The 14859-nt window shown below is 45.5% G+C and overlaps 1 protein-coding gene across 3 annotated transcripts in view; it reads left to right on the forward strand.

Annotated features, from left to right (window-relative positions):
- Window positions 1-1869: 1869 nt before the first annotated feature.
- Window positions 1870-14859, forward strand: part of EIF2AK1 (eukaryotic translation initiation factor 2 alpha kinase 1) — a 40289-nt gene continuing 27299 nt past the window's right edge. The window contains exons 1-5 of one of the 3 annotated variants that reach the window (XM_075899504.1): window positions 1870-2147; window positions 5129-5284; window positions 8841-8974; window positions 9582-9613; window positions 14132-14231. In XM_075899504.1, coding sequence (XP_075755619.1) covers window positions 2021-2147; window positions 5129-5284; window positions 8841-8974; window positions 9582-9613; window positions 14132-14231 — 549 coding nt within the window. In that variant the 5' untranslated portion in view covers window positions 1870-2020. The remainder of the gene's footprint in view (window positions 2148-5128; window positions 5285-8840; window positions 8975-9581; window positions 9614-14131; window positions 14232-14859) is intronic. The other 2 variants (XM_075899502.1, XM_075899503.1) reach the window with 2 other exon arrangements.

The following is a 14859-nucleotide window of genomic DNA, read 5'->3' on the forward strand; positions in this document are numbered from 1 at the left end:
GAGCAGCAGGACACCCGGCTCTCGACGGGAAGCGGGAATCGCCTCCCGCCGGGACAGGGACGGGGCTGGTCTCCCCAGTCTGGCGGCGGCGAAAGGGTTCAGTCCCGCTGCGCTCCTGGGGGCGGCGCCCTGCCCGGCCCGGGGGTCCCTCCCCCCTTTACTGCCCGCAAGGAGAGGGAGGGCGCCGGGTCCCGCCGCGGCCCCTCCCCCGGCCCATTGATTTGCACGGAGGGGGCAGCATGCGGCTCTGCAAGGCCCCGGCGCGGCGCGGCCCGTCTCGTCTCCCTCCCCGGTCCGTTACCTAGCTCGGCCCCGCTCGGCGCTGCCGGGTCCCCTCGCCGCAGCCCCCGCCTTAACCCGGCCGCTCCGCCTCCTGATCCAGCCCGTCGGGGAACAATGACGTCCCTCCGCCGGCCTCCTGCATCCGGGGCCCGGCGCCGGCCGGGGAGCGAGTGTGGGGGGGGGCGAGCTCCTCCGGGTCACACAGGGACCAGCACCGCCCCTGCGCCTCCAGCGAGAACCGTTAGGGGGCGTCGCGGCGACCCGGCTCAGGCACTGTCCTCAAAGGGCAGGGTCTGCGAGCGCAAAGGGCTGGGGCTTCAGGGAGCTGCGATTAAGGGAGGGTTACCAAATTACAAAGGCAACATGGAGCCGCAATCACGCCACTAGGGACCGTCGCCAAGCTATGTGGTCAGCATGCCAATCAGCTCTCGGATTAGTTTTACCCCCAAACCTTGCCCAGGGCCAGCTATTTTGTCAGCTCACAGCTGCAAAAAGAGAAAGCTAGAGTTGCCAGTTGCCACTGTCATTTTCTTATTTTATGTTACATAATACATGCCTCTTATTTTGGTACCACATGGTCACAGAGCATAATGGTAATGCCATAAGTCTGCTCCCTATTTCACTTCAGCATAACTCTGCTTTTCCAAAGGAACCCCATTCTATACTTGTTTTCAATGGGGTTTTCTCCAAAATTAAGTGCACTCTAAACACAGCTTTTTTGGTAACTTAGGGACAGATCTGCATCAAAATGACAGATGGAGTGTGGAAGATGAGAGTTAGTTGTTCTGTAAAAGTTTTAAGGACACCATACATTTTAGTATTCTGGGGACATGTCAATGTTAATATAATTTGAAAATGAATTAAAAAAAGGTTTAGGGACAGACATCAGACAGCAACTCAAAAGACTACTGCAGTTGCAAATGTGAAACATTTATGTAACATTTAAGATCTAGTTTAATAAAATATAAGTGCTATTGTCTTTTTGTGAGATTTAGTTTTTACCATTCCTACTGTACTGCTGCCTCTGAAGTTTGACACAGGCAATGAGTATTATGTATTATTTCCTAAATTAATAAAAATCAAGCTATCTAAAAATTACACATAGTATACCCTCTTTGATTATGTAAAATGCTGTACAGAGCTGTAAATAAACATTTTAATTATCAAATTTGCACTATTGTTTGAAGAACTATTTGAAGATGTATCAGTGGGAAACGATTTACAGCGATGATTTTTTTTGCGATTTAAATCCCTTGAGTTAAATCAATCTGTATTAAACTATATTATTTGTGTGTTGCCAAGAGATCTTAATTCTAGTAAATGTATCGAGTTAAAAATAAGATAAAGGAGAAAAACACGTAACTGGGCTCTTTTTTAGTTGAGAAAAACTCAATTCCCAGTTTCCAAAGCCCTGTCATTCATAACTGACATATTTTTGCATTCACATGGATGCGGGAGAGGGAGACTGAGCGGATCCCAGGCGTGTGTGTGTTGGGGGGGAAGAACGGTCAGCCCCCGGGACACACCACACCTGGTTGTACCAGGCCATACGAGACGGGCAGAAGAAAACACGCGGGCTCGACTAGAGGGCGCCATGGCGGGACCCTGTAGAGGGCGCAGCTGGGCAAACTCGGCTTGGAACAGCCTGGAAAGAGCCGGGACTTTCCGCCCCCTTCGCTTTGCTCAGGCAGCCCGCGAGCTGGGAGCAGCGGTTCGCTGAGTCCCGAAGGGCCCGGCCATGTGGAGAGGCGGGAGGGGCGCTGCAGGGGAACGGCGGCCCGAGCTCTGGCCTAGGATCACGGGGCTCAACCTGCCGCCGCCCGCTATCGAGTTCCCCGCAGAGCGGCCGGAGCCGCAGTACGACGGTGAGTGAGGGGAGCCGCCGTCCGCCAGGCCAGCCGGGGCCGGTGTGGAAAGTGCCCGAGAGGAGGGCGCTTGCAGTTGCCCTCTCTCACCCCGGAGGGATATTCGCTGTGGGGCTTAAAGTCCCTCCCCCCCCGCAAACGCTGCTGCGGCACATGGAGAGAGCGTTACAACTGTCCCCCCCCCCCCGCACTCTAATGGGGCAGAATTGCGCCCCTTCCCCTGAGGGGTTTGTCCCCCATAGCCTAGGGGATGATACGAAAGCCCGTGCGCCCTGTCATTGTCGGGGTGAGGATGGATCGGGGGAGGGGGAGGAATGATGAAATTGACCGTGCCTGCGGTAGGAAAAGGTGATGCAAGAGCTGTCAATCGTTAATTTCCAGTCCCCGCTTTTTTCTAGCTGTCTGCTCACTTTGAAGGTCGGTATTTCTGAGGGATTCCTGGAGATTGTGTTTTCGAGAGGGTCTCTGACCCTCCTTGTGCCCTTCCTTTGAACACTGCTGACTTGGAGACTCTGCAGCTGTGTCTGCATTGGCAAGATTTTGCGCAAAAGCAGTCACTTCTGTGCAAAATCTTCCTGCCTGTCTACACTGGCCGCGAGTATTTGCGCAAGAACACTGACGTTGTGATGTACAAAATGAGTGCTTCTTCCGCAAATACTCTGACGCTCCCGCTCAGAGATAAGTCCTCTTGCGCAAGTGTTCTTGCGCAAGAGGCAGTGTAGACAAGTAACATCAATTTCTTGCGCAAGAAAGCCCGATGGCTAAAATGGCCATCGGAGCTTTCTTGCACAAGAGAGCATCTACACTGGCACGGATGCAAGGCACATGCCAGTACAGATGCTCTCTTGCGCAAATACTTTTAACAGAAAAACTTCCGTTAAAAGTATTTGCGCAAAATCATGCCTGTGCATGTTTGATGTGAAAGATCGTTATTTCTCATCTCACTTAGGGTTTTTTCCACCAGGTTCCTTTTCTTCCTATTCTACTCTTTGCTTTTGTAAGGTGCTGCTGTCAGGTCTGCATGGTTTTTGTTTCTTTTATTCTCTTGGATCATAACTAAATATATCAAAATAAGCCCTTTTCCGGAAGTAGGAATAAGGGATCTTCAGGAAAAGGGCTTATTTTCCGCAAGATCCCATCTAGACTGGCGCTTTTCTCTGGCAAAACCCCGAGCCGGAAAAAAGCGGCAACCATGTTCATGCAAATGCCGCGGGGGATATTTAAATCCCCCACGGCATTTGCAATTCCGACTGGTCTCATTAGCATCCCTTTTCCGGAAAGGGGTGCCAATGTAGACACAGCCCCTGTGTTTCTGAGCTGCCTTCCAAATGTTTCATTTATCTAGCAGACTTCCCTTCTCTCCCCTCCCCAGGACACTACTGTTTACCTCACTCCTTTTGGAAATGTAATACTTTTTATCTTAAAAGGAGGATTTTTTTAATATTGTAATTAATTATTATATCGTGTCTCTCTTGATAACAGGGCATTTGGCATAAAAGACTGTTCTTGAAAACTCAGTTTTATATGATATACCAAACAAATATTAGGAAACAAAAGCTTTTCAATTACATTAATATATACTGTCAGACTGGCAAAATCTTATAATGATTGTGTTGTCATCACATATGCTGTAGTAAAGTAGTTATATTTATATAATATACATTTATAACGATCTGGTAGGCAGATCTACGCAGTTAGTCTTGCAGAGTGGATGGGTCTTAAATTGAATTCACTGTGATCAATTCCTTTTTAAATAGACTGAGTGTTTCTGTCATTTAAAGTAATGAATCTGCTCTGAAGGTTTTTAAAAAGTCATTTTTTTCTCAGAGAACATTTATTTTCTAAATATTCTGTCTTTTAGTAGCTGCCAGTAGTTCACAAAATGATTGTAGGAATGGACTATGCCATGTTTCTATGCCACTTGTAAAAAAAACATGTTTGTGCTACACCCAACATACTGTCTGTATGCATCTGTACTAGTGTTTCCATGTTTAATGCGACAGAGTGGCAAAGGGCCATACACCGAGAATGTCATTAGAAGTTCGTGAACAGTGCGCTCTGAGATGTTGTCCTGTATAAAGCTGGAATGAACTGTCCAAATTTGTCACACAATTACTATTAGGGGTCAGTCTACACAACAGAAATGTTTGCTGGCGGTAACTACTTTTTATAGTGTTTCAAAAAATCAGTATACAGGCAGTCCCCGGGTTACGTACAAGATAGGGACTGTAGGTTTGTTCTTAAGTTGAATTTGTACGTAAGTCGGGTACTCCAGGTGTCCCCGATTCAGCCGCTGCAGAAACTGACCAGCGGCTGACTACAGGAAGCCGGAGGCAGAGCTGCTTTGCCCCGGGCTTCCTGGAATCAGCCACTGATCAGTTTCAGCAGCAGCTGAGTTGGGGACACCTGGGGTAGAGCAGCTGGGGTGCTGCCAGGTTGGTCCCTGCAGCGCTGAGGTGTGGTGCTGCGGGGACCAACCCGGCAGCGCCCCAGCTGCTCTGTCCCAGGCGTCCAGATTCAGCCGCTGTTGAAACTGACCAGCAGCGGCTGAATCGGACACGCCTGGGGCAGAACAGCTGGCGTGCTGCTGGGTTGGTCTGGTAGTGCCGACCCTTGGCGCGAGGGGACCAACCCGGCAGCACCCCAGCTGCTCTTGGGGACGCCTGCGGCAGAGCAGCTGGGGTGCTGCTGGATTGGTCCAGTAGCGCTGCACCTCGGTGCTGTGGGACCAACCCGGCAGCCCCCCAGCTGCTCTACTCCAGGCGTCAGTGAGAAAAGCAGACCAGGAAGACGCGGAGCGGCTTTTCTCACCGCGGAGGACGCGGGCGGCGGGACTGCGGCGCATCTGGGCGGTCCCGCCGCCTGCATCCTCCGCGGTGAGAAAAGCCCCGTTCGTAGGTAGGGATCCGACATAAGTCGGATCCACGTAACCCGGGGACTGCCTGTATTCTGACCCTGAAGTCTTTTTGTTTTATTTTCAGAGTCTGATGTACCAGCAGAACTTCGAGTTGTGAATGAATCAGAGAAACGTTATTTCAAGTCTACAGTTGCAAACCAGCTACTGCTTGTTTCTCTGCTAGAACATCTTTGCTACTTGTATTCACAAAATCCTGTTCATTCAAGACACTTGTTCCAAAGTTAGTAAGACTACCTTTGGTTTTTACTTTACCTTAAACTTATTTATTGTCATATGTGCCTGACTATAAAAAGGTAAATTTGTTTTCTGTGTTACAAGATCTGTTTGAAAATTATGGACCTGATATCTGAGTGCCACTTGAAAGGTTGAGAGCACCCTCAATTATCATCAATTTAACTGGGAGTTGAGGAGGGCATTCTCTACCTTCCAAAATACGTAGGATCAAGTTGCAGAAAATTACTACTATTCTACTAACAATTCTGTTTCACCAGCCTCCTATGAAGGTAAAATGTAGGGGTATGTCTACACTACCACCCTAGTTCGAACTAGGGTGGTAATGTAGGCAACCGGAGTTGCAAATGAAGCCCGGGATTTGAATTTCCCGGGCTTCATTTGCATATTGCCGGGCGCCGCCATTTTTAAATGTCCGCTAGTGCGGGCTCCGTGCCGCGCGGCTACACCCCACGGAGTCCACACTAGCGGACATTTAAAATGGCGGCGCCCGGCAATATGCAAATGAAGCCCGGGAAATTCAAATCCCGGGCTTCATCTGCAACTCCGGTTGCCTACATTACCACCCTAGTTCGAACTAGGGTGGTAGTGTAGTCATACCCTAAGAGAGGTAACCGGTGATATCACTAAGATTACTCTGAACTCGTTCCATAGAGAGACTACAGATCCCAGCCCACAACCTGTCTTCTTGATCTGAGTAGCCTCGCAAATGATATATTCACAAATGTTTTGTATTTTAATTGTTGTCTTTGGGTGGAAACATAGGATAGGAAATTAGTTTGCTGATTATGTCAATGCAACTAAGTATTTTAAAACAAAGTCTGGCAAGTACCACATGATTCAGAAAAAGCACCAGCTCCTGCCTGTCCTGCCTCCTCCCTCTGTGACAGAGGCAGCAGCGCAGTGGAGAGGGGGGCAGCGGCTCCCCCGCCCCTCCCCCATGGCTCCCCAGGAGCCTGTGCTGCAGAGAGCCCCCTCCCAAATATTTTTCTTTTTACATTTCTGACCAAATCTAATTCTACTCTTCTAATCTTTGTGTTTTAGCCTTTTGACACAACTCTCTTCCTTTATTTAAAGTGCTTCCTTTATTTTGGTGCAAGATATTTTGATTGAAATTTTCCTTTTTTTGTGCACATAACTTTTGTTTTGAATATTTTCTCTGAATAAACACATATGATTAACACAATTGAGAAATGCCATTTTAAAATGTTTTTCATACACTAGAATGTATAAACTGTTGAAATAAGACTAAATTATATAATTTTTTGTACTTACAAGTGTTGGTTTAGACAAAGCACTGCGATTGTTGATGACGTGTAGATTGCTGTATTCCTCTTCTCTTTATTTGAAAATGTTTAAATCTAACGTATTTTATCACTTCTCTGCTATCTATTTTAAGACTAATATACCTAAACCTACACTGCTGTTTCTACTTTCTATCACTTCTTCTACTATCTAAGACTAATATACCTAAACTTACACTGCTTTCTTTACTTTCTATCAAAACAAATAAAAACAAATTTCTATTTCTGCTATCAATTTTGGGATCAATGAGTCAGTACTATATATCACTGTCTCTCTCTATCCTAGGGCAAATAACCACGTCTCCTCTTGGGCAGGAGACATATATACACATAGCCAATACTCTATCACTATGTATACTATGACTTGATCCAGTGTTTGTTGTGTATTGATGATCCAGTACTTGACCCATGACACCTCTTGAGAGGTGGAAAGTCCCCTAATTTCAACCAATAGAGGTGAAGCTTATAAACAAATTGGAGAGGAGGGCCATGATTGGTTGTTACTCCATCACAGTGCACCATTTAATGACCTAGAGTCCTGCCTGAAACTACAGGTTGGACCTCCCTGGACTGGCACTCTCAGGATCTGAGCAGTGTTGGACCTGGGGAAGTCAAGGTTCCTTTCACTGCCATCAGCCCCTCTGGAGAACCTGTCCTGGCCTCTGGGTTCCACTTCCATCCCTGACTGGGGCTGTGTTCCCCTCTGCCCTTGCCTCACTGCCACCAGTCCCGGCCAGAGATGTACTCCTGACTGCACCAGCCTCAGCAGCACTACCAGCCACCCGCCAGGACTGCAAGCCCGGCTGCATTGGCCTTGCTGCTGATGATCAGGGTTCGGCAGAGGCTTCTGGCCACTGGATATGCTGCCACCAGCCAGGACTTTGCTCCTGAACCTGGCCTCCCCCACTCCCAGCCAGACTCTCTGGTCCAGCAATGTTCATGGACTTGCTAGACCATGGAGGTTGCCAGAGCAGAGAGTGCCAGATTTCAGAGGATCAACCTGTATAACTTTACATTCAACAGTTGGTTAACAGCTTCAGTTAATCACAATATAAAACGTAGCTTATGTACATATTTTCAAAGGCTCTTATCTATATGGATAGTTTGCTGGACTTGGTAACAGGCTGTTTTTGCACTGCAGTTATCCAAAGAACCAGGCTCAACATATTTGTGAAAGAAGTCACTTTTAATTCATAAACAGTTCTAAATGGAGTTTTTTTGGTTGTTTTTGTAATTGTCACCAAAGTTCCATTTCCACTCTCCAGTGTGTAGTAATTTTATCAGGACCAATTTTTTATTCCTCATAATGGGTCTGCATAATGATCAATTTTGAGAGAGAAATTGACCTTAGTTTAGCTTAGCTGTGGAGCTTTGACGAATGCATTTTTGGTGTATTTACTTGGATGTGCATATGCATGAGTGCACACATAGGATATTAGCAAAAACCATAATACTGGCACTCTTCATTAATAGCATAGCATGAGTCCTCATAATTGTGAACGGATTTTGGAATACTGTAAGCACTGAAGTTTGAAAGTACAAGGGTGCCTTATCTGTGGCAGCCAAGTGGGTAGGGTGGTGGCCAGAGAGTTTATTCAGCTAGGAAAGGAAGGAGATGGAAGACGCAAGAGACATTCACCCTTAAGAGAGGCAGTGAGGGAAAGTGGATTAATTTGGTGGGTAGGAAGGGATTTCTACAGCATAGCTACAGTTGAGATGTAGTTAGTTTTGGTTTGGTTCCTCTTCAGGAGTGAAGAAAAAGTATAAGAGAACTTTTATTTTCAGATTCAAAATCTTTTAATTATTGTTTAAAAAGAGTTCCATATGTGACCGTTCATGCAATACCACCAGGTGCTTTCCGAACTCCGCATTGGCTGCATTACAAGATATTTTCAGTTTCAATAATAAAACATTTACTTCTGGAAAAAAAGTTCAGGACAAGATGGTTTTGTAAACACCCACATGTGGTGTTAGCATTGGCATTTGTTCCCTTGCCTGTATTTAAATACAAATATCTGTTGCTCAGAGTTTCGTTCACATTTATTTATATTGGGCAAGAAAGAGAATTAAAATGCAATTGGGCACCTAGCTTCTACTCACGTTCAGTGATTCACTAGATCACTTTAAATTGTCAGGCTAAGAAATAACGAGGAAAATTTATTATCTGGTTATACTATTTAAAGTTGCAATCCTTTAGTTAGGCTTCCTGTTCAATAACGTCTATCTCGCTTCTTTTTACAGTAATTTGTCAGACATTCACTAGAATGGGATTGCTCTCCTCTTTTGCCTTCTGTGATGAATTTAGTACTTTAAGATTGCAACATAATAGAGCCATTACTCAATTAATGAAAGCATCTAATCAACAAATACTTGAGGTAAGCTTTATTAAATTTCTTTAAGAACCTTTTCATCACTGAACCTAATTGTTGGGATTTCAGGAGCAACTTTCTTTATGGAGCTATATTTATATATTTATATTTGAATTGTGTATTTTCAAAAGTCAGACAAAATGGTGCTCTGATAACACACTGGTAATTTGGATGGGTATGAGGAGAAATGTATAGCAGGGGTTCTCAAACTTCATTGCACCATGACTTCCTTCTGATAACAAAAATTACTACATGACCCAGGAAGAGGTGGGAGGAAACTGAAGGCTAAACCTTCACAAGGCAATGGCTTAATCCCAGGTGGCAGGCTTGTAACCTCAGCTCCCAACTGATTTTTCTATGGGTCAGCAGTCCCCCAAGCCCCAAAAGTCCCCCCTTCTTTATCAGATAAAAGCTTTATTTTTGTTTCGACAGAAATGTAGGCATATTGATTTAAATGTATTACAATCTTTTATTATTTGCAACATTTAGGAGAATAATTGGTATTCTGCTATTTTACCTTTTTGTAGTAAAGTTCATATTTAACTATTAACTGCACTTCAGAATTCTTTCTATTTATGACTTTTTTTAACAATTGAATTTTGTTATTTTATAGGAGCTCAACAATAGAGATTGTCTCACAGATAGGTATGTGTCCAAAATGCTGTGTTAAGTATTAAGATTAATTTTCTGTCTGAAATTCTGCAATATAAAAACAATAGAACTCAGCATAGCGGGAAAATATTGCACTTGAGATCTTGTGTGTCAGAAATTTGATCAGTGGTATTTTGGGTTTAGTCAGTTTAAAACACCTGTGTATTCAAAAACATATTATTTTTAACAAAAGGTAAAGGTGGGGAGAGATTTCATGCATTTTCTTTATGTAACCCACTAGATATTACTTGTTGGGCTGCTGTACTACAGTTATTAAATCTTTTTAAGTAGTTGTGACATGATAGCCCATTTGCCAGCAACAAAAGCACCTTTGGTTTGGCTTTGGATGCTTGATTCTCTGAATGGGGTTCACAGGTACATTTGTGGGGCTGTAAAGGAAATAAAGGCACCAGTAGGAGATTACACACTCCAAGCTGGATCTTCTGACCCTTCTCCTACCACTGTTGGAGAAATACTCCCATGATTTTTTTTCCATTAAATAAAATGACAGAGGGTATGTCTACACTACCACCCTAGTTCGAACTAGGGTGGTAATATAGTCAACCGGAGTTGCAAATGAAGCCCGGGATTTGAATTTCCTGGGCTTCATTTGCATGTTGCCGGGCGTCGCCATTTTGAAATGTCCGCTAGTTCAGACTCCGTGCCCCGCGGCTATACGCGGCACGAACTAGGTAGTTCGGACTAGGCTTCCTATTCCGAACTACCGTTACTCCTTGAGTAGTAACGGTAGTTCGGAATAGGAAGCCTAGTCCGAACTACCTAGTTCGTGCCGCGTGTAGCCTCGGGGCACGGAGTCCGAACTAGCGGACATTTCAAAATGGCGGCGCCCGGCAACATGCAAATGAAGCCTGGAAAATTCAAATCCCGGGCTTCATTTACAACTCCGGTTGACTACATTACCACTCTAGTTCGAACTAGGGTGGTAGTGTAGACATACCCAGAGTTGTTATAAATGGTTCCTGCTAACTTTAGAATGTCAATGGAATTTGGGTTCAGGGTTGAAATTCTGAAATGAGCATGATTATCACTATTTTGCATCTTAGAGAATGCTTTTTCTGGAATGCATTATGACAGTAGTGGTTAGAGTGGGTGTCGGCAACCATTTCAAACCAAAAGCCAAACTACATCAAAATTCAGAACAAGTGGTGAACAAAGAGCCGTATAAGAATGCCCATTTGCATGACTGAAAATATACAACTTAATATAGTGGTCCCCAATGCAGTGCTCGCGGTCGCCATGGCGCCCGCTGGGGCATTTATGTGCGCTTGCTGAGTGACCAGGGCTGGCCCAAGTCATTCTTGCGCCCCGGGCCCCAGGCACACGGAGCATGCGCGGTCCCTGCTCCGGGCGCGTGGCGCATGCACAGTGCTGGCCCCGGACGTGTGGTGCATGCGCAGCCCCGCCTGCGGCGCGGTTACGGTCCCACCCCCGGATGTGTGGCGTGTGAGCGGCCCCGGCCCCGGGCGCCTGGCAGCCTCAAAAGGTTGGGGACCACTGACTTAATACTATTGACAATTGACATAATTATTAATAATAGCAGAAATTAAACATTGTACTCACAGAGTTTATTTAATGGGACTTCTGCTGCTGAATTTTCTTGTACATTTCTCTGAAGTTTACATCATAACTAGTCAAATCCAGCTTTATGCACGCATTCAAGCTGTCTTCTGTCAATCTTATGGCAGGGGGCTGGGGATGTAGGAATCTGGGTTAGGTTGTATGAGGGGTTCGGGGCAAGGGTTTAGGTGTATGATGGACTCAGGGAACACGGCTGGGGTGTGGGGGGTGCAGCAGTGTTATAGCAGGGGGTACGGAATGTGGGGATGCAGGAGTCTGGATTGGGGTGTGTGAGGGGCTCAGGGCAGGGGGTTTGCATGTATGATGGGCTCAGGATATAGGGGGTTGGGGAGTGTGGGGGGAGCAGGAATGTTATGACACTGTGGCCAGATGGGGACTGGAACCCAATTGGGGGCTTGTTGGCCAGGCTTCATTTTTAAATAAAGTAAAATGTTATGTCCAACACAAAAGGTTTCAACATTGTCTTTCTTTATGGCAGGGGTCAGGAACCTTTTTTGGTTCCGGGGCCACTGACCCACAGAACAGTTGGGAACCACACAAGTGAGAAGCAAACAAACAATCCCTCCAAAAAAACTCCTATCTTTGCTGATATGGCCCCCAGCTGAGAAACCTCACACCCCTGGCACGCCAGCCCAATAGAGGGTCGGGAAGGGACAGGGAGGACTGAGATTCAAGGCCTTAGGCTAGATTAATCCTTCTGGGGTTCCAGGGTTAGTGGATTTTGTAGCTTCCCCAGGCTCTAAGGTGGGGCCAAAAATGAGGGTTCCAGTGTGCTCGACAGAGCTGCCAGTGAGTAGGATAAGGATGGGGGCTCATGATCTGCGTGGGAGGTAGAGCGCAGGAGCAGGCTGGGAGTAGGGTGTCTGGCCAGGGGGGAGAAGGTGGGTGCAGGCTGGGGTGCAGGGTCTTGGCATGAGAGGGCTGGGGGGGAGTGCAGGGTCTGGGCGTCACTTCCTTTTCTTTTTTCCAGGGTCTGTAACCGGGTTTATTCATTGTAACAGATGTAAGTCACTCCCACATGGCAGCCAGCCACTGCTCCACACGGGAGATGGAATAAGTGGCCCAAGGGCTGAGTGTGGAATGGAGGCTGTGCCTTGCCAGGAGTGCAGGGAGTCCGGCCGGCAGGTCTGGGTGCGGATGGGAACCGGCCTGCTCAATCGCGCTTCTTGTAACTCTCCAGGCTGGCCAGGATCCAGCCTGCTGGCACCAGGAAGAAGGTGCTCACGCTGATGATGGACTCCCAGCGGTTCCAGGGTGCTCTCCAGCGGGTGCGAGTGCATGGCTTAGGCGGTGTGAGGCGGGGGCAGAGCAGTACATGGAGCAACAGGGACTCACGCTGCTCTCGGGCATCATGTCCCTGGTGTGGCTTCCTGCTGCTCTGTTGGCCAGATTCTGGCCAGTGGAGCAGTGGGAAAAGTCTCCAGGCAACACTTTTGTCTGCTTTGTTCCTCGAGTCAGGGGAGGGGGAAGGGGATCACACACGTGTGAAGCCATTTGTTGCTCCAGCTTTTTCCCAATTGTGCAGCAAGGCTTGGGGCTTTCTTCACCTTCCCCTGCTCCCCCTCCCTCCATCCCGCAGGAATTGGTGCTAGTTCCAATCTTGCAAGGGGCTCAAGACTGGATCACCAGTGCAGACACCCGTTGCTGGTGGTGAAGGGTGGGGAGGGCTGAGCTCGAGCTGTGAGCTTTGCTCCTAAGTGAGCTATAGGTTGCCAACCCCAGGGCTAGAGTATTGTTTTCACTGGGGATTTTTTAAAAGGTTTTTGGATCAGATAAGGGTTCTCCCCGCACAATCATTTTTTGAAGAGAAGTGAGATAAATTTTAAAACACCATGGTAATTTTTCTTTTTTAAAGTCAAATTGTCCTGAAAAAAGGGATTGAATTAATTAAGAGAAAATAGCTAGCTTTGCTTCCCCAGCTGTTGAAGAGTTATCAGGTTGTTGCGGAGAGAGATTTGGTGAAATCATTCTGGGAAAACAGTTACTGCTTTTGATATAAATTGTATAAAACATTTCTAATTCTCATCCTGTAAAGATAATTCTGATGTAATCTGCCAACCCCCATACCACAGACTGTCACCATCACTGTTCAATAAAGGCTTTGCTAAAATACACAGTAAAATTCACAGTAATATGTTTTCTAGTTTACTGTTCAATGATAATAAATATTTTACACTAAACCAACATTGTCAAAATAGGATCAAAGCTCACTTTGTAGTGCAGAATCCTTGATTTTTGAAATTTGTTTGCCAAATTTTTCAGAATAGCAAGTAACCAATTTGAAAGTGGTTTTCCAAGTCACTAATGAAAATTACATGTATCCTTTCTGTATTGCTTACAGCACTTGTGTATTAGCTCAGTCTTATGTAATTCTGCTTCTTGTCAGCAGGTCCTCTTGCACCACCATTTCAGTAAGACTGTGTCTGCTAGCACTTTTGTTGGTAAAATTTGTCTCAACAGTGTGAAACACCTGCCCTCCCCCGGAATGACATAAGTTATACCAACAGAAATGCCATTGAGGACAGCACTATGTCAGTGGGAGAGCGTCTCCCAAGAGCATAGCTACTGCTGCTCTTTGGGGGTTTAATTATGCTGCTGGGAGAGCTCTCACCCATTGGCATAGAACAGAAAATCTTACAGCAGCTCAGTTGCATTGGTACCTCTGTGCTGTCATAAGGTCCGTAGTGTAAAACCTGCTTAAACCTGCCCCATGAACCTCACAAAATATTGTTGTTTGGAACACTGAAGTACTTGTTCACACTGTTAGCTTTCAATTTGTGCTATATGGATAGTGTCATAGTACTTAGTTATTTTTCACAATGTAAATGCATCATTCTGTGTATTTTAATCAGAGTAGCTTGATTATAGATTGCGATTTAGTTTTAACCAGTAATAAAATACTTTTTTTATCAGTGAAAAAGAAGTTCTCTTTGAAGCACAAACTTCACGCTACTTAAATGAATTTGATGAGATTGCAAAACTAGGAAAAGGGGGATATGGTACAGTGTACAAGGTATTTTTATCTTCTTTTTTAATAGCTTCGTTAATAACTGTTTGATTATAATAACTGTTCACCTGATTAGTTTTTGTTCTCAGAAAACTGCAGTAAAACAAATGTGAGCCTAAAGTGTGTAAGAGAAATCTCCTTCATTTCAAAAGCCATTTTCTGAATACTCCAATGCATTCTGGTTTAAAACACCATATATTGTATATTTCCCTTTTGTTTACAGTCTTATTCTTATACCCTGAATATGAGAGAAGCCTTATTTCTCGTGCAAAGGACTTGGATTTACCTATATAAAATAAGCATGCAAGCTTATTTTGTTTTAACTGTGGTGGATTAAAACAGAAAATTATTTTAATTTTGAATGTGGGTTGTACCAACCATTGATTAATAGTACAATTATTTTTACTAACTGTATTATACTAGCCCTTGAAGGTGCGTTTGTAGTGAGTGTTATATGAATGCCTGGAAAGACAGTTCCTCTTCCCAGGGAAGAGAATTTAAGGGCTTGATTTTTTTCAGTGATGCTGAGCACCCACAGTTCATACTGTCTTCTCTTGGAGCAGCGAATGCTGAGTTCTTCTGAAAATCAGGTCCCAAGTAATCAGCCTTGTTTCCTCTATCAACCATGTTGTTA

This window comes from Pelodiscus sinensis, chromosome 16, assembly GCF_049634645.1.
Source record: "Pelodiscus sinensis isolate JC-2024 chromosome 16, ASM4963464v1, whole genome shotgun sequence".
In the NCBI taxonomy this organism is placed as follows: Eukaryota; Metazoa; Chordata; order Testudines; family Trionychidae; genus Pelodiscus; species Pelodiscus sinensis.